The sequence below is a fragment of the Mustela nigripes genome, chromosome 1, assembly GCF_022355385.1.
Source record: "Mustela nigripes isolate SB6536 chromosome 1, MUSNIG.SB6536, whole genome shotgun sequence".
Lineage (NCBI taxonomy): Eukaryota > Metazoa > Chordata > Mammalia > Carnivora > Mustelidae > Mustela > Mustela nigripes.
In genome coordinates, this window is record NC_081557.1 from 115,041,555 (window position 1) to 115,061,347 (window position 19,793).

The window sequence follows — 19,793 nt, forward strand, 5'->3', positions numbered from 1 at the left end:
CTGCTAAGTAATAAACCATAAACACCAACCATCTCTATGATGCGGGGGCAGGGTTTCGAGGTCTTCAGGATCATGGAAATCCTGGAACAGGCAGACTTGACAAAGCGACACCTGCGCATGGCCTCAACTCCTGTTACCATTTCTGATCTTGACACTTTTCATAGTCCATTCTTCACCCACCCCTAACTACTCAGTTCCTTATATCAGTATTAATAAGATCATTGTAGGGGCACCTGGGTGGCTCAATGGGTTAAGCCGCTGCCTTCCGCTCAGGTCATGATCTCAGGGTCCTGAGATCGAGTCCCGTATCGGGCTCTCTGCTCGGCAGGGAGTCTGCTTCCCTCTCTCTCTCTCTCTCTCTCTCTGCCTGCCTCTCCATCTACTTGTGATTTCTCTCTGTCAAATAAATAAATAAAATCTTTAAAAAAAAATAAGATTATTGTAAAAAATTATCGGTCATTTTTTTTCCTCATTCGACGACTTGTCCAAGTTCAGACTTTACATAGAGAATCCTCTTCCAGCATAACATGGCACCGGTAGTACCATCTTTCCTATTTTGTTAATGCTCTAGGGGGCCCCAGGAGAAATGCTACACTATGACCACGGGTGGAGACCGGGATGGTCCAGGCAAACCCAGACATGGTGTGGGGACCACGTCCGGGTTTGCCTGGACCATCCCGGTCCCCACACCCTGCAGAGAACCGTGCGGTGCTCTGTGATTCCTTCTCTTCCATCACACACAACGTGCGTCACCTGCTTCCCATTGGATGTCTCTCTCCCAGCTGAGACAGAAATGGCAGAAGATGCTCTGGAGCAAGAATATAACAAATTCCAAGCTAAGAACTCCCTGAAGAAAGAAACCGCCAGTTTCCGGGAGTCCCGAGCCAGGCTTCTCCCCGTGTGGCGTTGTCGCGTGGTCCTTCGCTGGTCCACCAGCTGCAGTCTTGCTCCTCAACCATCTCACGTTCCTTGACATGCCCACTAGGCCTTGTTATATTTAACTCCCTGATTTTGCTCCACACGTTGCATATAAATTCAAAACATGGTTCGGGAATCATGTAATCAAAAAGACAGCTACTGAGGGGCGCCGGGGGTGGGGGCTCAGTCGGTTAAGTGTCTCCCTTCGCCTGGTGTCATGACCTCAGGGTCCTGGGAGGGAGCCCCGCATTCCGCTCCCTGCTCTGCGGGGAGCCTGCTTCTCCCCCTTCTGCTGCCCCTTCCCCTGCTCAGGCACCTATGTGCAGTCTCTCTCTCTCTCTTTCTCAAATAGATTACAAAGAGAACTACTGAATCTACACCAAGATTGCCGGGAGCTAGGGGTGCCAGAAAAACTAGCCCCACGCTCATTCTTTCTTCTGTCCACAGATTCGAAACCTGGCAGCAAATCTCTGCGTCGACAGCAAGCACGGGGCCACCGGCATCGAACTGAGGCTGGACATCTGCGTGAAGGACGGTTCCGAAAGGACGTGGTCTCACGAACAGGTAGGTCAGCAACCCCAAGGTCAGCAACCGGAGGTGATGGGAGCCAGCAGGGCTGAGGCAGGCAGGGAGGCGGGCAGTGAAGACAGATTTCTAACCCAGGCATACAGGACCCACAGGTCGTGGTCCTTGCTCCCACCAACCAGCTCTGTTGTTCAGCCAATTACTTACCTCCTTGGTTTCGGCTTCATCTCCGAGCAGCTGTGATAATCAGCTGAGATCCTGTACAGAAATGTGCTTTACATAGGAGAAAGGATGGTAGAAACGTCTCAGGCTTCTGTTTTCTTTCTTTCGTCTTCAAACCATGAAAAGCCTATAGAGTGCCATGTGATCTTCCAGCTAAATTTCACAGTTTTATTGAAAGACTCTTTTTATTTTGTAAGTTTTTTGTGACTTTTATCTAATCTTATTTTCCCCTCTGGCGATATTTTGAAAAGGAGACTTTACATAAGCGTCTTGGGCTGTAGCAGTCTGTAATCCTACACATGAAGGATGACTTTGAGGCGGTAACAGGCCAACCCGGACTTCCTGGAATCCTTTAGAACTTATTGTTGCCTTTGATTGAAAAGCGTTTTAGTGCAATTCTGTTTATGAAGTGACTTGCGACTCCTGACCCCCTGATGGTCCTTGTAAGGGACTTGCCCCACACCGTGTCACTTGCAAAAGAGACAGGATAGTGGGTAGAGTTGTGTCCATCCCTTTTTATTGTCTTAACTTTTGATAATGAAAAATCAAATGGGGGAAACATCTGGGTGGCTCAGTGGGTTAAGCCTCTGCCTTCAGCTCAGGTCACGATCTCAGGGTCCTGGGATAGAGCTTCCTATCAGGTTCCTTGCTCTGCAGGGACTCTGCTTCTCCCTCCGCCTCTGCCGCTCCCCTTGCTTGTGTGCTTTCCCTGAGAAATAAATAAAGTCTTTCAAGAAATCAAATAGGAAACTATAAAAAAATTAGAGCACACCTTCACCCACTCATTTCACTGACTTCATAACTATCTGCAGCTAGTGCCATATTTTTCAAAAGAATAAAATTTACAGATACAGTTAAAGCTCCTTCCCTATCCTACTCCTCTGTCTCCCTCTACAAAAGGCCACATCTCACGTTCAGCACAGTATAAACTGCCTGTGCTTTGTTTCCCAGAATTGCCCAGAATGCCTCTCTTATGAAACCTGAAAACAGGAGACAAGCAGTTTCCACGAAGGCTTGAGTTCTGTCCTATTGCTCTATTCCTCAGTATCCATCTTGTATATGAAACCAATGAAGACAAATCATGCCCAGCCTAGGATCTTGCTGAGCTGCTCAGATAGGCTGAGCTCCGCAGTGCTGGTTCCTCCCTGTCCGCCCCCTACTGTCCCATCTGACCCCGCACGCAGCTGACACTACAGTGCAGAGCCAGCATGGTCCGGGAAAGCGACGATGAAGCCGGCACACAGCACAGTCCGAAATTAACACCGTCAGTCCATGAACCCACACTGCCCTGCCTCGATGGGTCATCTGGTCCTTCCACTCTGATCCACAGCCTCATGGTGTTCCAGAAGGATCATGGGCCTTGAAGTGAGGCCAACCTAGATTTCAGCCACCATAATCTGTGTGACCTTGTGAAATTGTTACATCTCTCTAAGCTGGAGTTTCTCCACCTCTGAATAGGGACAATAATATTCACAACAGAATAAATCTTGTCTACATACACCAGCATGTAGCACGTGTGGTAGGGGCAAAATCAATGTACTTTCCCTTCTGCTTTATGACATTTTCTCCCCCGGATCACTTTATACTAACACCAAATTAGAAATCTCTCTCAGGTCCAAGGCAGCTTCCAAAACCAAATACTATTTATCATTCACTCAAATATATCCTGCAGGATGCAGACGCTTATCAGGTTGGTTTTAGAGAAGGATCTGCGGGAGCCCTGGGTGGCTCAGTTGGCTAAGCGTCTGCCTTCGGCTCAGGTCATGATCCTGGGGTCCTAGGAATGAGTCCCACACTCCCTCTGCTGCTCTCCTGCTCTCTGTCAAATAAATAAATAAAATCTTAAAAAAATAAAAATAGTCTTTCATGGTTCACCTCTGCCTCCGATTTCCCCCAATTCACTTTTCCTTTCCTTCTCCTAATGTCTTCCATGTTATTCCTTATGCTCCGCAAGTAGGTGAAACCGTATGACAATGAGGGTATGTATTGCGTGGAGCCCTGGGAATTGTACATAAAAAATGAATCTTGGAACATTGCATCAAAAACTAATGATGTATTTTACGGTGACTAACATAACACATTAAAAAATAAGAAAATAAATAAAAATTAAAATTAAAAAAAGACTCTGCAGCTCCAGGATTTGTGAATAGGAATGAAAGATCAGCAAAAGCTGACTTGCCTCTCCTTCCCCGATCTTCTTTAGTAAACACCACAGGGCTGTTACCAGAATGTGAGGAAGAGTCTGGCCTGTCACCTCCAAGAAGCAATTCTGACTTCAGCCTGGGAGCAAGAGAAAAGGCTTCAGAGGCCTATCAGGAGGACCCACATTTAGAGTAGAAAGGATACTTTTTTAAAGAAAAAAGAAAAAGAAGCATGCCAGATGGAAAATCTATGTCTGTTGGGCTGAATTCCTCTCTACCGCCCCTGTGCAGCCCAACCAGGAAACACGGGTAGCCAGCCAGCCGATGAGAAGTATGCCTTGCCTGAATGCCTGAATCAGGTTTCATAATTCTGTCTTCTGGAATGTCCTAGATTTAAATATGCTCTGGACCACAGATTTTATGTGACAGCTGAAAAATAAATATAAATAAAACCGACTATATTGCATACACTTTAAAAATGGTCGGTATATTTCCCCTCTTCATGCTGAACTGTTAAAATCTACATCATGTAATTCAAGAAATGGTCACCAGAGGGCAGCACCAGACAAGCAGAAACTATGAGGCACAAAAATACCAGTTAATACAGCTCTTTAAAAAGATTCCTGGTCTCTAGAGATTCTAAAAACAGAGCTATGGGGAGATTAAACAAAGTTGACAGGAGGTAAAAAAAAAATGAATCATCTTTGAAATACGTATCACCATATATTCACTTGGTGATTAAAACATTACAAGATGCTTTTTTCCCCAATAATTAGCTATAAGCTTTATTCACTGTATTACTCAATGACTTACATGAATTAAGACTCATTCTCCTCCGTTTTGATTAAAATGCCTGAGTGAAAAAAGAGTATATCAGAGAAGGAAAATTATAGGTATTCTTTTTTATTCAAAAGCATTTAAAGAATCCACAAGGGGCACTTATTAGAGTTGAAATGATCCTTTTTAACAAATGGCAAAAATAAAACACAAATGAATAAACAAAATAGTTACATGGGAAATAAAGGATCATCTACGGAAGCGCCTTGACAAGAAAATGCCTCTTGTTGCAGAACACCAGTGCTGTCTAATTTGGCTTCTGTGAAGGAAGCAATTTGTGTGATTCATTTTTTCCAAGGGCCTTCTATTTAGCTGTTTGGGATCACTGTAGCATTGTGTGCTCCCTTTCAGCTTCCTTTAGGGACCGAGAAAGAAAAAGCAAAGAGAACTTAGTAAGACTGTAAGGTCTGGAAAGGATACCCTCCAAATGCCATTAGGACTCCAAGTGAGAGGGCAAGGGAGGAAGGAATGCCTTCAGTGGCCAACAGTTCGGGCCAGGCAGCAGGCTCTGGTCTCATGCTGGGGCTAGTACTGTGGCCGCACAGACCTTCCTGCCGCTGAGGAAGCCGACTGAATGCTCCCTTCGCGAGACCCAGAGAGGCACGTGGGCACAGAGATGGGAGCAAGTCGGTGCACGTGGTAAAGGACCGGTGCTGGGACCCACAGCCTCACTCGCAGAACAGAACAAAGCTGGGACCAACTGCAACGTGCACTTGCTCAGATTTCTGCCAACCACATAATAAGGAAATAAAATAGAACCACCCACGGAGAGGAAAATATTCTCGGTCTTCTCAAATCAAGTAGCAAAATCAAGGTGCTAAGTGTATTTGCAGTACTAAGTCTAGCTGAGCTTACTTACACGATACCAGGCTGACAGTAAACTGAAGAAGTACAAGTTCTGTGTCACTCTGGATCTATATTTAAAAGTATCACTTAAAAGCAGCAAGTGAGGAGATTAACATCAATTTACTCTAAAACTGAGGATTTGAGGTTGAAAAAAATCAAGTTTTTGCACAGGAAACCTGAATGAAATCTAATCCTTCCATCAGTAAGAACCAGCCCAAGAGTAAGAGACAAACTATAAATGTCACAATAGCATCATAAAATACAGACGATGAAAATACATTCATAATGTCTGCTTGTGTCTGGTTCTACAAAATTGCTCGGGAGAAAGTGTGCCTAATGAATGAAAGGCTTGGTGCCTGATTGGATTGACATGGCCATCAGGATGAGATAAATGGCAAAAGAAAGCACTTCGGCAACATAAGAGAGACAAATTTTAGCTAAAGGTAGGTGCAGAAGAATAGAGCAGTTGATATAATCTGGAAACATCTCTTGGGGTGCAGGAAAGTCATCACTACATAATCAGGATGATATGATGGTGATGATGATAAAGCATGAAACTCTATGGAGACCCCCAGCTAACAACCAACCCACAAATCTGAAAATGATTATCGCACTCTAACGACAAACCTAGCAACAAGAAATAAAAGTCACCTAAGGAACCCTGGGGTATAATTGGGACAATAGGTGAATAAGTCCATCAAGAGAAGAATTTGTTGATGTTTGCTTTAACACAGGAATTCTTTTGTACTTCACTCATTCCTTTAGTTAAAAAATTAGAAAAGTAGAAATTAAGAAAGCAAAAAGTAAAAAAAAAAAAAGAAGACATAAGGTGGGGCACCTGGGTGGCTCAGTCAGTTAGGCATCTGACCCTGTTCCGGCTCAGGTACTGGTCTCAAGGGTGGTGGGATGGAGCCCTGCATCGGGGTCCCCGCTCAGCAGGGCAGACTGCTTGAAGATTCTCTCCTCTGCCCCCTCCACTCTCTCACTCTTCTCTCCCTCCAATAAATATATAAATATTTTATTTATTTTTTTAATTTTTTTTAAGATTTTTTATTTATTTATTTGACAGGCAGAGATTACAAGTAGGCAGAGAGGCAGGCAGAGAGGGAGAGGAGGAAGCAGGCTCTGCGCTGAGCAGAGAGCCCGATGCGGGGCTCGATCCCAGGAGCCTGGGATCATGACCTGAGCCGAAGGCAGAGGCTTTAACCCACTGAGCCACCCAGGCACCCCAAATATATAAATATTTTAAAAAGAAAGAAAGAAGGAAGGAAGGAAGGAAGAATGGATATTTAAGCCAAGGGGCCTGGGTGGCTCAGCCAGTTGAGCGTGGTACTCCATTTCAGCTCAGGTCAGGATCTCAGTGTTATAAGATAGAGCCCTATATGAGATTCTCTCCCTCTCTGCCCCTTCCCCCACACCTGGCCCCTGGACTGAATCTCAAAGAACTGGTAAGCATGAGCTAGGTTGGCTGCATGTTGGCCTCCTGACCACAAAAAAGTCTCATGAACAAAGTCACAGAAGGGAAAATATAGCCTGATTAGTGCAAGGAACCACAAATGTTTTTGAATTGAGATATCATTGGCATACGACATTATATTAGCTTCAGTCATACAACATAATGATTCGGTATTTGTACATATTGCAAAGTGATCACTAGAGCAAATCTAGCTCACACACATCACCATTCAGAGTCACAGGATTTGTTTTTCTGGTGATGAGAACTGCTAAGATTCACTCTCTTAGCAACTTCCAAATGTTTTGTTGTTGCTGAAACATCCACTAAGGGAAAAGGGATGCAGCTGGGGAAAATGGCGAAGGCCAGATTGTGGGAAATGCTTTATAAGTTAATGATGTAGGAAAGACAGGTCAAAGCTGACAGCCAAGAAAGAATTCTTGAGACATCTTTGGTGCAAAAAGTGGTTTTATTAAGGCACGGGGACGGGACCCATGGGCAGAAAGAGCTGCACCGGGGTCATGAGGAACGGATGATTATATACTCTCACGCCGGGAGGGGGTTAGGGATAGCGGAAGTCACTAAGAAATTTGGAAGCAAGGTTTCCAGGACCTTGAGCGGGCTAGCTATTGTTGGAGAAAGGTCATCTATTACTGTCTTATAAACCCTCAGTCATGAAACCCTTCAGATGTATATCGGTGCCCCACATGCTTGGGGATGATTGCCAACATGTATCTTGGAGGGTTTAGAGATAAATGAAGTTTCCAAAAGAATTTTTATATGTTAAAGTAGACTTACAGGATCCAGAATCAAGGTTGGGGATTGAGGGTGTGGGGGTCAGGCTAGGTTTCCTTTTGCCCTTAGCAAGCAGTCAGCATGGAGGCAGCTGAGTCCCTAGAGGAATGTCACTCCGCCTGTTTCAAGGACTTGTCAGTAGTAAGCTGTAGGTACTAAGGACACTTAATAATTTCTCTTCCACCTCTGTTTCCCGCATCATTAAAGAGTTTTTATTGTGTTCTCTGAGCATGATATGAAAACACGCTGAGAATTCAGGCCAAGAGGTAACATAGTCAAAAGGTTGTGAAGGAAGACAGGAAAGACACCAATCAGGGAGTCATTTCAGTAGTCCAGACAAGAAATATTGAGAGCAAAGGTAGTAGAGATAGAGCGGAAGGGACGACTTCCAGCAATATTCGGAGACGAAAGCGTTCAAGACTTGCTAAGTGATTAAATAATGAGGGTGAGGGAAACCAAGGGGTTAAAAGAGGAAAGACTTCCAGGTTGGCAAGTGAATACTATGACCACCAGCTAAAGCAAAATAAAAGAGTAGGAGCAGGCTTAGAAGGAAAGAAAACTAATTGAATTTAGGATATTTTGAATTTGAGATGTCCATGGGGCATGCAGGTGGGCAGTTCTACACGGAGTTGGACACATCACAGATGATAAGTTATCAGCGTACTCGCGGGACCTGGACTGAGCATACACAGAAGGGGTAGAGGACAAGGTCCAAGGGAGAACCCTGAGCAGAACCTGCATCGAAGACAGATACAAGATGGACATGAGCAAAACAGAGGAACAGGATAAGAGGAACCCAGTATTTCAGAAACCAAGGGACAAGTCAGTTCTGATTTGAAGAGAGTGTTGAAATCAGAAATACCTAGCTGATCGACATTTTTCCTTGATAAGTTATTGTCCTGCATGGGATTTAAATTTAAATGAATCTAAAAAACGGCTCAGTCCACCATGAAATGGGGGGAGGAGGAACCGTAGGAAGAAGGACTACACAGTATTTCTTTTTTTTTTTTTAAGATTTTATTTATTTATTTGACAGAAAGAAATCACAAGTAGACAGAGAGGCAGGCAGAGAGAGAGAGAGAGAGAGAGGGAAGCAGGCTCCCCGCTGAGCAGAAAGCCCGATGTGGGACTTGATCCCAGGACCCTGAGATCATGACCTGAGCCGAAGGCAGCGGCTTAACCCACTGAGCCACCCAGGCGCCCAACACAGTATTTCTTCATGAATCTATTTCACATGCCTCACCTAAAACCCTTGTCCTTCTCGTTAAAGCATTCTCTTGTGTCCTGTCTTCCAGGTAAATAGAGGACACTCACTCCCCATTACGCAGGCAATCCACTTTCCTATGTCTGATTTACAGCATGTCTTTGCGATTTTCTCCCCACCCCTTAGCCCCGTGTTTTCAAGTTTTCTGCAGTCTGCTCCCCCCATGTCACTGTATGTGGTAGCCACTCCTGGTATTTTGCTGGAGTCTCTACATTTTCTTACCCAGGTAGGAGGGAAAAACTGAAATATTCGGACGACCTGGTGGGGGCCAAGTGCATCATCTATGCGCAGCTCAGCATCTCGTTGGCTCTTCTGTCAACAGGACGGCTCTTTATCTGGCAGCTCACAGCTTGGCTTCACAAAGGCCACCTTAAGTCCATCCCATTGTAAGACTTACATAATCTCATTGAGATTTTAGAACTGGAAGAGAGCAGAGGGCTCATCTACTCTGTTTCCCATTTCCTTGAGGATTTCTCCTACCAAATTCCTCAGATGGTGGACCAGCTCCAACTCAAGAAAATACCCTTCCCTTATAGAAGAGGTTTTTTTTTTCCCCCCTCTTAATTCAATATATTCTAAAATCCACTCAGTGTCTCCAAGGTAGCATTTTTCAAATAATCGAATGGTAGGGTAGAATGGATAGAATAACAGAGTCCATTAAATGCAGTAAGCTTAAATATCCTTTCCTGAAGCTTCTGTTTTCCTCTGGGGAGGAGGAATTTGTGTATGTGGGTAGACTGTGTCTCTTCCTGGTGTTTACAGCCCAAAACATTTTACGTTGCCCTGCTGAATTACTCATACCAGCCCCAGAAAATTAATTTGCCTCTTCTTGACTTCATTAAGCTTGGCTTCCATTCCAATTGAGCCTCCATCCAGCTCAATTCGGCTCTGCTCTTCTTCCAGTTAATCTCCTTCTTTGAGCTAACTGCATAGCATTTGATCCAGTAACATTTTATCCAAATGAAGAATTTGTAAAGAGCTTCCTTAAAGAGCGTGTTTTCCTCCTTCCCCTTCCCTCGTCTTCCCCCTTGCCACGCTCCTCCGCCCCTTTCTTTCCATGCCATCCTGGTATGGCATTATTTCTCCTGGTACCAAATTGGAAACTCCTCACTTGTATTTTTTGGCAGCCCAGACCAAAGGTGACCCTGTTGCTTCTACAGGGCTCTGTGATAGGTGCCCTTTTTCAACACCTCCACTATGCCTAGATGGAGTTCTTTTCTGGTAAATCACGAAGCACAAATTCCACATTGTTAAAAAGACCTCTCCCACCCTTGCTCTCCAGACTCTCCAAATTAAGTTCACTGTAGCTTTTCTGCTATTGTTGTTTTCGCTAGCTCTTTACTTTTGGATGGAGAGAAGACATTCGACCTGGTGAGCCATTGCACACCCGCAAATTCTGCTTCGATGCAATCTCGCACAACAGCGCGGTCACTCTCTATGACTGTCATGGCATGAAGGGGAACCAGCTCTGGGGATACAGAAAGGTAAGACGTGGCTCACTGCAGCCATTCTCAAACTGCTGGGCTTAAGGTTTTCCAACTCAAAAGTTTGTTAGCGCACTGTTTTGATTTCCACTGTTACCTTGACACAAGTACATACGCACTTGACTCAGATATTTGCAGACCACCAGCAAAGATTAAGGAAAAGACACAGTGTGCTGGAAGGGGCATTGCTTTTGGTTTTGCTTGTGCACACTCATCACAATCACTTATGATTGAAAAATGGCTTTGAAGGTGCTTGGGTGGCTCTGTCGGTTAAGGTCTGCCTTGGGCTCAGGTCATGATCTCAGGGTCCTGGGATCAAGTCCCGCATCAGGCTCCCTCCTCGGCGGGGAGTCTGCTTCTCCCTCTTTTTCCACCTCTCCCTTCTGCTTGTGCTTTCTCTCTCTCTCTCTTGTTCTCAAATAAATAAGATCTTTAGGAAAGAAGGAAGGAAGGGAGAGAGGGAGGGAGGAGGGAAGGAAGATGGTTTTTAGCCAGAACAGGCACTGTTCTGTGTGAAGGGACTAGTCTTAGCCAGATAACGACCAAATGGGGAGACCATGTACCCAATAAGCAAATGTGCACATGTGTAGTTTTTAAGAACCTCAAGTTATACCCACACACATGCACACACTTAAGACATCCGTTTATTTATAACTGTCTCATTTGCTTGGGAGCTGTGTGTGTTAAGACAACTAGATTTACATCAGTCCACACTCATGTAGGAGTAATTGTTGTGACGTTTCTACAAACTGACCCGTTTGTAATTTGGCCAAAACCCTGCCCAAGGATAACTAAGGAGAATTTATTTGGACAATTTAAGTTTAAAAACTTACAAAGTTAACATTTAATGGTAGAAAAAAATAGTTCAAAAGCAAATATATAAATCATATTTTATTGAGTTGATAAAGAGCAATTAAATTTTTATTTTAAAATATCTTTTGATAACTTTTGATAACTTTTGATAACTTTTCAGGATACCACACAAATTTCTTTCCAGCTTTTTTTTGTTTTGTTTTTAGGGCAGGACTTTCTAAATTATACAGAAACCCACATACCCACACTTTAATCATAAAGTCGATCAAAGCCACACTTTGGCTCTCCTGTGACTGGTAAAACTTAGTACCTCCTTTTTTTTTTTTTTTTTTTTACAGACTTTATTTATTTATTTGAGAGAGAGAGAGTGCATGAGAGGGGGGTAGGGTCAGAGGCAGGAGCAGACTCCCCACTGAACAGGGAGCCCAACACGGAACTCTATCCTGGGATTCCAGGATCATGACCTGAGCCAAAGGCAGTGGCTTAATGAAATGAACCACCCAGGCGCCCCAAAATGTAGCATCTCCTGACTACGGAAAGCTAAAGGGAAGAATCTACAGAGAATCAATATGGGGGACCACTGGTTTTCATACTTGTTCTCCCACTTAATAAGCTTTCTGGTATTCGCTTTTCAGGGTTGGGTACCTAAAACTATGCTCAAAGGCAGACTCTGCATATACCACCCCCCACAGCCTCTGAGATTGTGGCTCTGTGTCTAGAAAAGGTATAAAAGACCAGTTGTATCCTCCTGTTTTCCTTACGTACTGCATCATAAATGATTAATCATGCCAAACCCTTTTTATTATTCAATATGCTGCAATCTATGTGAGATACACCAAGAAAGTTGTTTTGTTTTGTTTTGTTTTTATGGTTATATTCTGACTCTTAACAAGTTCCTTTCTGGGCAAATCAATAAAATATCTGATTCACCATTTGCCTAGCATGCTGGTTGTCCCTGAGGAACACACCATTTCTCATTATTGCACGTTTGTAGCATGAGAGACAGAACACTCAATAATGTACAATTAAGCCAAGAAAATACAGTTGTTTTCATTAGGGAGCTTACAAAAGCTTACAGATGGGTAAAACCAACTAACACGCATGCACACAGAGCTCCTGGAGAAGAAAAAGTTGACTGTGGTGATTTCAAGAGGTAACTCTTACAGCTTTAGCATTTTAAACCTTCCCAGCACCCTAAGGGACTTGTGAAAGAGACCCACTGGATTCAGGTGTGCTGTGACTCCTTTCTCAGATGATTCTGTTGCGGTTGGCCTTGCATTACTTAGCAAAAGGTTACATTCAGTATGTATTTATATAAGAAGCAAGGTATTTATACAAAATCAGGAACATGCCAAAGGCTCAAAATGGAAAGTTTCTGAAATATCTCATTCTGGTTGATGACTCAGGCTTATTCAAATGCACCTGTTTCTTGAAAGCGCTGCTTGTTTATTCTGTGGGCTATTCCCAAGGCATAAAGACAGAAAGCACAGAGATGTCTCTCTGGGGTGTTGCGTTGTCTATTTAGATGCACTACTTGACCCTGGGGACTTCCGAGAGTTCAGCATCTTTTGAGTCAGCTTTGGAGCTCCCTCTTTTTATTAGCATATTCATGAATAAACAGGCTCCCTAAGACTCTCCTAATTGCCTAAAGGACCGCAGTGGGCCATCTCCTAAGCTCTGATGGTAATCATCATGATCATCATCTCCAACTGTTAAAGGAGGCACTGAGCTAGGGCTTTACACATATTGCCTCAAGCCTCACAACCATAGGTACTATTATGTATAATTCACAGAGGAAGACCGATAGGAGCATGTTTGCACTAGAGTCAACATTCAGATTCAGGTGCATCTGGCTTTAAAGACTCTACTCTTTCCTCCGTGATACTCTTAAGAAATCAGATCAGTATTCCCTGGGAGAGTTCCCCGATGCCTTTTGGATTCAGCACCACTGATAGCAACCAACCCCTCCTCCCAGCTACAGGGCAATTTCTTGGAGAGGGAAGGTGGCCAGAGCTGCTTTGCTTGAGTGGGTGAAGGTTGTTATTAGAATCCATTGGCAGCTCTTGGCTCTCAGATGTACCTTCTTTTTTTTTTTTTTCAGGAAGATTTTTGGGTCATTTCCCAGCTTTACTGAGATACAATTAACATATGTAACATTGTATACGTTTAAGGTGTACAATGTAATAAATTCATACATATATATGTTGCAAAGTGACTACAACTATCAGTTTGGTTAATACATCCACCACCTCACATAGTTACAATTTTTTGTGTGATGAAAACTTTTAAGATCTACTCTGTCAGCAACTTTCAAATATACGATATTATTAACTATGATTACCACGCCATGCTATACATTCCCAGAACTTACTCCTCTTATAAATGGAAATTGTACCTTTCGACCACCTACACCCATTGCCCCCAACTCCACCACCCAGCTTTCAATTATTCTTAGATGTCAGTCATTGCAACCACTAAAGGTGGTGGGGAGGGGGGAGTGTCCCTATTTCATAGCCTTGTAACTAGGTTCAGTAATACAATTGTGTCCCGAAGTACTAAGCTCCAAGTACCAAGTACCAAGGATAAAGAATCCCATTGCTGGTTTCCTTTTACCACGAGGGGGACTCCTCTTACAAAAACAATGACCTGATGGTGACCATGAAAATATTTAAATTATCAACTAATACAAAACAAAAAACTTATTTCTCTCTTCTTCTACCCTTACATCTAATTAGTCACTAAGACTTGTGAACATCCCCTATCCCAGCCCATATCTCAAAAATCTATCCTCTCTGCCATGTCCACAGCCTGGACCCTACTGGCTACCTTTCCTGTCTTACCCCTGGATGACTCTCAGAGCTATCTCAAGGGTCATCCTGCCTCCTGTCCCATCCCTCACTAACCCATCTTCCATCCTGAAGTTAGAGGGATTTGCTACAAAATCTGGTCATTGCATTCCTTTGTTTAATAAGTTCACTTCGTTTCCCACTAAGTAGCAGATAAAGTGCCTTCTCTCAATTCTTATCCTAGACCCTTCACAATCCAGTCAGCATAATGATTTCCTAGCAAGCCTTTCACATCCTAATTAATCCTAAAACTGTAATGTGATCTTGAATAAATTATTTCACATCTCATCTATGATTTTCAACTTCCTTATCAACATAAGCAGGATAACAATTAAGTGAGCTAAACTATGTAAAAATACACCATTTCTGACCACATGGCCAAATCTATATTTATGGGGGTGACAAATGCAATTTTTACATGGAAAATAGTGGTCAGGTGCATCCTGCTAGACCACACAACTCCAGCAACCTATCCTAAGCAATATTAACCATTGTTTCCCACCCCTCCCCCTCCCCAAATTAAGAACTATCTCCCATGCCCCTTTCCTTTGAAATAAGTTTTACTGGAGTATAATATATATCTTGGTTTGGGTTTCTTTAGACGTATACATGAAGTGAGAATTTCAGGGGTTTTATTTGGGAGATGGCCCACCAAAATCTTGGTAGGATGTGGGTAAATGAAAGAGGAAGTCAATAAAGGGTGAATTATAAAGCAAGTACTACTGTGGGCAATTAAAACTCAATCCCACTACAGATGTCAGGAAATTGTATAGAGCATGTATCAGAGAGCAAGAGAATTAGGTTATCTATAGACCACGCTAGTCTACCTGTGGTTAAGATTACTCCTAAGGGGTTTATCCTCTGACATCTCTGGGCTGTGCCCCGTAGACAAAACTGTTCTTGGGACCAGAGAAAGCCCTTACGGAGTGAGACACAGTGGCCAACCACTGGGGTTGGGCCAGCATGCACTGAATTGTTGAGGCTTGAAGAGTGACGGGCAGGGTACAGCTGCAATGTGAGAATCCATTTGCCCCACATTTTTGTTAACTCTTGGCATTGTTTCTTTTTCTTTTCCTCTTTTCATTTTGTGGCTATAGAGTGACAGCACATGCTTGCTAGCTGTTTTGGATATCTTCTTTGGGAAGGACCTAGTAAGTCTTTTGACCATTTTTTAACATGTGTTGTCTAGTTTTTCCTTACAGATTTTTGGATAGATAGATACATACATACATACAAGTGCTTTGTTAAACATACATATTGTAAGTATCTTATTCTAGTTGACGTCTTTCCTTTTTTCTCTACAGAATATCTTGAGGAAGAGCTATTCTTTATGATTAGTGTCTTTTGTGTTCTCTTTAGGAGATCTTTGCTCCATACCAAAGTCATGAAGATAGTCTTCTTTGGAAGATTTATTGTGTAATCCTCTCTTTTGGTATAGAATTCCATGAAATATTTTATGCATGCACTGTAATATGGGGTTGATTCCTTTTTCATATTTATATCCAATTGATCAATCACCATTTATTAAAAAGACATTTTTTCCTGCCACATGGAGATAGCAACAGAAATTGAAAAATTTCCTCCAGGGAATAGGAATAACATATAATGTTTCCTATCATCACTTCTGTTTTATATAGTACAGGGCCACCTACCCAGAGTAATCAGGCAAGCGTAAGAAATTAAAAGCTATGAGAATTGGAAAGGAACAAATGAAACAGTCAATTTACAGATAAAATATTATATAGACAATCCAAAAGATTATGCATTCACCCTATTAAAAGTAATAAGACTAGTCCTGGATACATGGCAAATATAAGAAAAACAAATGTCTATATACCAGCAACCAAAAAATAGAAAATGAAATTGATCACCATGAACAGCAAAATAACTCACAGCAGAGGTGAAAATCCACATCACCACAGAGGGGAAAGACCTTTACACAGAAAGCTACAGAACATCCCTAAGCAGAATTAAAAGCTTAGGGATCCATCATGTTCAAGGATAAGACTCAATATTGCAAGGTTAATAGTTCTCAAAAAGGTATACACATTTAATGCAAAATTAGTCCAAACCCCAGAAAGTGTATTTATGGAAACTGATCAACTGATCCTGAAATGTATAGGGAAAGGAAAGAGCCAAGAAAAGCCAAGAAAATGTGACCAAGGGAAAGAACAAATATCAAACATTATAAAAGCAACAGTTTCCAGGACTTTGTAAAGGTCCATTTAAGGCGGTATGCTATTGACATAAGGTGAGCCTGACTGGGGCTCTCTAGAAGGTGAGCCCTGGGTACTGGTATTTTTTGAAGGTTCCTAAAACATTCTCATGGGCAGCCAGATGAAGAATCCCTTTTCTAGGTCCAATGTTTACCTACTTTCTTTACCAGACTCCTTCCTCCTTCTTTAGTTGGACTTTGCCCCCCTATTTGTATTCTGGTACCATTTTGTTTTTTCTTTTGTATGAGGAACATTATGTTCTACATAGTTAGTCTCTTTTTATAGATATTAACTACCTGAGGGCAGGAACTTTTTCTTTTATTTCTGTATGGCCTTTTTAATGTCTAATATATAGACGATCCTAAATAAATTTCTAAATGGCTTAAAGAACTACTGGGTTTGGGTGGCTTGATTGTTAAGCATCTTCCTTCAGCACAGGTCATGATCCCAGGGTCCTGGATCGAGCCCCATATCAGGCTCCCTGCTCAGCGGGGAGCCTGCTTCTCCTTTTCCCACTCCCTCTGCTCTGTGTTCCCTCTCTCTCTGGGTCTCTCTCTGTCAAATAAATAAATAAAATCTTCAAAAAAAAAAAAAAGAGCTACTGGGTTCAGTTATTGATATGATCTTCTCCTTCATGAACCCCAAGTTTGTGCTGGATAAAATTTAACATATCTCATGGAAGCAACCCAAATGTCCATTAATAGATGAGTGAATAAAAAAGATGTCATATATAGCTGACCTAATATGTAATGGAATATTACTTGGCTATAAAAAAGGATGCGATCTTGCCATTTGCAACAACAGACATGGGCCTGGAGGGTATACTGCTAAGTGAAATAAGCCAGCCAGTGAAAGACAAATACCATGTGATTTCACTTATATGTGGAATCTAAAAACAAAGGAACAACAACCCCCCAAAAAGCAGACACAGACCCATAAATACAGAGAAGAAACTGATGATTACCAGAGAGGAGGGGGTGAGGGATGGGCAAAGTGGGTGAAAGGAAGTGAATAGATTTAGATTAGAAATAGAAATAGAAATAAGATTTCCCATGATGGAATGACTAAGCCAGGGGGACGGAAGTTACAATATAGGGAAAACAGTCAACGGTATCCTAATAAACTAAGGTATAGAGTTGTTGAATCACTATGTTGTAACCTGAAACCAATATAAATTGCGCATTAACTATGCTTCAGTTAGAAAGAAAGAGAAAAAAAAGACTTAGCACTTTTTTAGGGGGGTGGGCGGCTCTCAGAACCACATATACAGCCTCGCCAAAGACCAAAAGTGAAAGGTTTAAATTACTATTCTTAGTTGCTCCCTGGGGTGTTCTTGTAGTTTAACTGCTACAAGAAAGGGCTTAAAAATAACATCAAACAGGAAATACAGATAAGAAGTTTCCTTTCAGGCTAAATTGATAACATTACAACAGTCACATTAATTTAAAAAGTGAGTGGGCAGAATTCTTGGCATGTGCCTACATTCGACTATTTATTGTGACTTGTGATATATGCCAGGGCTTTGCCCTCCCAGCTCGTTAAATCCTGCTGGTCCACAAAGATGCCAGATGGAAGGCCACAAGATTCTTATTTTTAACGTGTTCTGGTTAGTTATTGATTTAGGAACAAAACTGAGAAAAGTACATAAAAAGAGCTGAATCAAAAGGCATGTATTTCAACTTGGGTTATGATATACAAAGCCCCCTACAAAATCCTGGACTCGTAGTCATACTTAGGCAGTCACAGTATCCCAGTTCAGCCCATTCATTTCTGGACAGTCCCAAGTATTAGAAAGTTCTTCCCTGCCTTTGAGACCACACAGATAAAATTTAATCCATTTCACTGAATACAGATCCCAAATATTTGAACAATGCTTGCCCTATCTTTGCTCTTTCTTTCTGGTTAAATGGTCCAATTTTCTGTCACTATTCTTCATGACTTAATTTGCACCTACCTCAACTTCCTGGACACTCACTCTTAACATACTCCAAATAGTTCTCGAAAGTGTCATGTTACCCAGAACAGAACACAATATTCTAGGTGTGTTCTGATCAAAGGAAGTAAGATCTGTTTCTAGTATTCTTTGTTATGATTGAGTTGATTGATTTTCTATCTTAACTTTACATGCTTTGCTTTTTAATGAATTTTCAGTATAAAAACTCAAGTCTTTTTCTCATTTTTCTTCACAAGTACATCTCCACGGTCTTCTACCTGTATAATTCATCTTTTATACTGTGTAGCTCTCCATTTGCTTCTATTACATTTCATGTCACCAGGTTTACGTCAGCCTGGGTTTTGACTCTTTGATCTAACTTACTGGCCATCAGATGAGTTTTGTTCCATGCAAGAATTGGATCTGCCTGCCTTCAGGCCTTCATCTAAGTTGTGGACCCCAGGGCACAAGGCCAAGAACTGAGTTCTCTGTCATATAACAGAGATGACACTGATCCATTAACAAGCATCATTTGGATGAAGTTATTCAACCAGATACAAATTTACCTAGTAGTTATTTCCTCTAGCCCACATTTCTCCAGCTCTCTCAAAAGAGAGCAAAGAGGAGCTTTTCAATTACCTTGCTGACAATAATATGCACAATGTCTACACCCTACTCTCATTTGTAATAGGAGACTTAAGTCCTTGTACCCTAAGAAGTTTTGATCTTCATTTCAAATGAAAGAGTCAACCAAGAAGGAGGTCAATACCCAAGAGGGAAATACATTCAGTAGAGCAATGACACTACCTTTTCTTTTTCTTTTTTTTTTTTTAAAGATTTTATTTATTTCTTTGAGAGACAGAGATCACAAGTAGGCAGAGAGGCAGGCAGAGAGTGAGAGGGGGAAGGAGGCTCACTGCTGAGCAGGGGCTCAACCCAGGACCCTGGGATCATGACCTGAGCCGAAGGCAGAGGCTTTAACCCACTGAGCCACCCAGGCGCCCCAACACTACCTTTTCCATAGTGTTAGCTTCCCATCCTGTTTTTATTTGTATGTCTCACTTAATTGTCACGACCTTTTAACTTTTGTTGTTTCTGAGTAACTTAGGAATATTACTACCTATTCAGACTATCCTAACAAGTCTAACTGCCATTCCCTGGTCACTCAGAACAAGAAAGCCTCCATCGTGGGCTATCCCAGGCTCTAACGCAAGGGTAAAGGCTTCCTGAAATAAACACCTGCCAAGATTTAGACTAACAGAAAAGAATCTTGGTAGTAAGAACTGTAAACAATTTCAGTTAGTATTTACATTTAAATTAATAGTTGCTAATGAGCAGGGGTAGCAGTGGAATAGGATGGCTGATTGGTTCAGCCAAGAAGGACTATAAAGCATAACTTAGAGGTCAAGAGTAGAGGCTCTGGGTCCTGTGAGATCGAAGGTTGGCATTCTGGCTCCCATCTGGTTCCTGGCTCTGGGATCTTGAAAAAGTTCCTTACTA

General features: G+C 42.2%; 1 protein-coding gene across 1 annotated transcript in view; it reads left to right on the top strand.

Annotated features, from left to right (window-relative positions):
• GALNTL6 (polypeptide N-acetylgalactosaminyltransferase like 6) overlaps positions 1–19,793 on the top strand; it is a 1,234,451-nt gene that overhangs the window by 1,206,487 nt on the left and 8,171 nt on the right. Inside the window, exons 11-12 of the mRNA XM_059393223.1 lie at positions 1,366–1,482; positions 10,336–10,485. Coding sequence (XP_059249206.1) covers positions 1,366–1,482; positions 10,336–10,485 — 267 coding nt within the window. The remainder of the gene's footprint in view (positions 1–1,365; positions 1,483–10,335; positions 10,486–19,793) is intronic.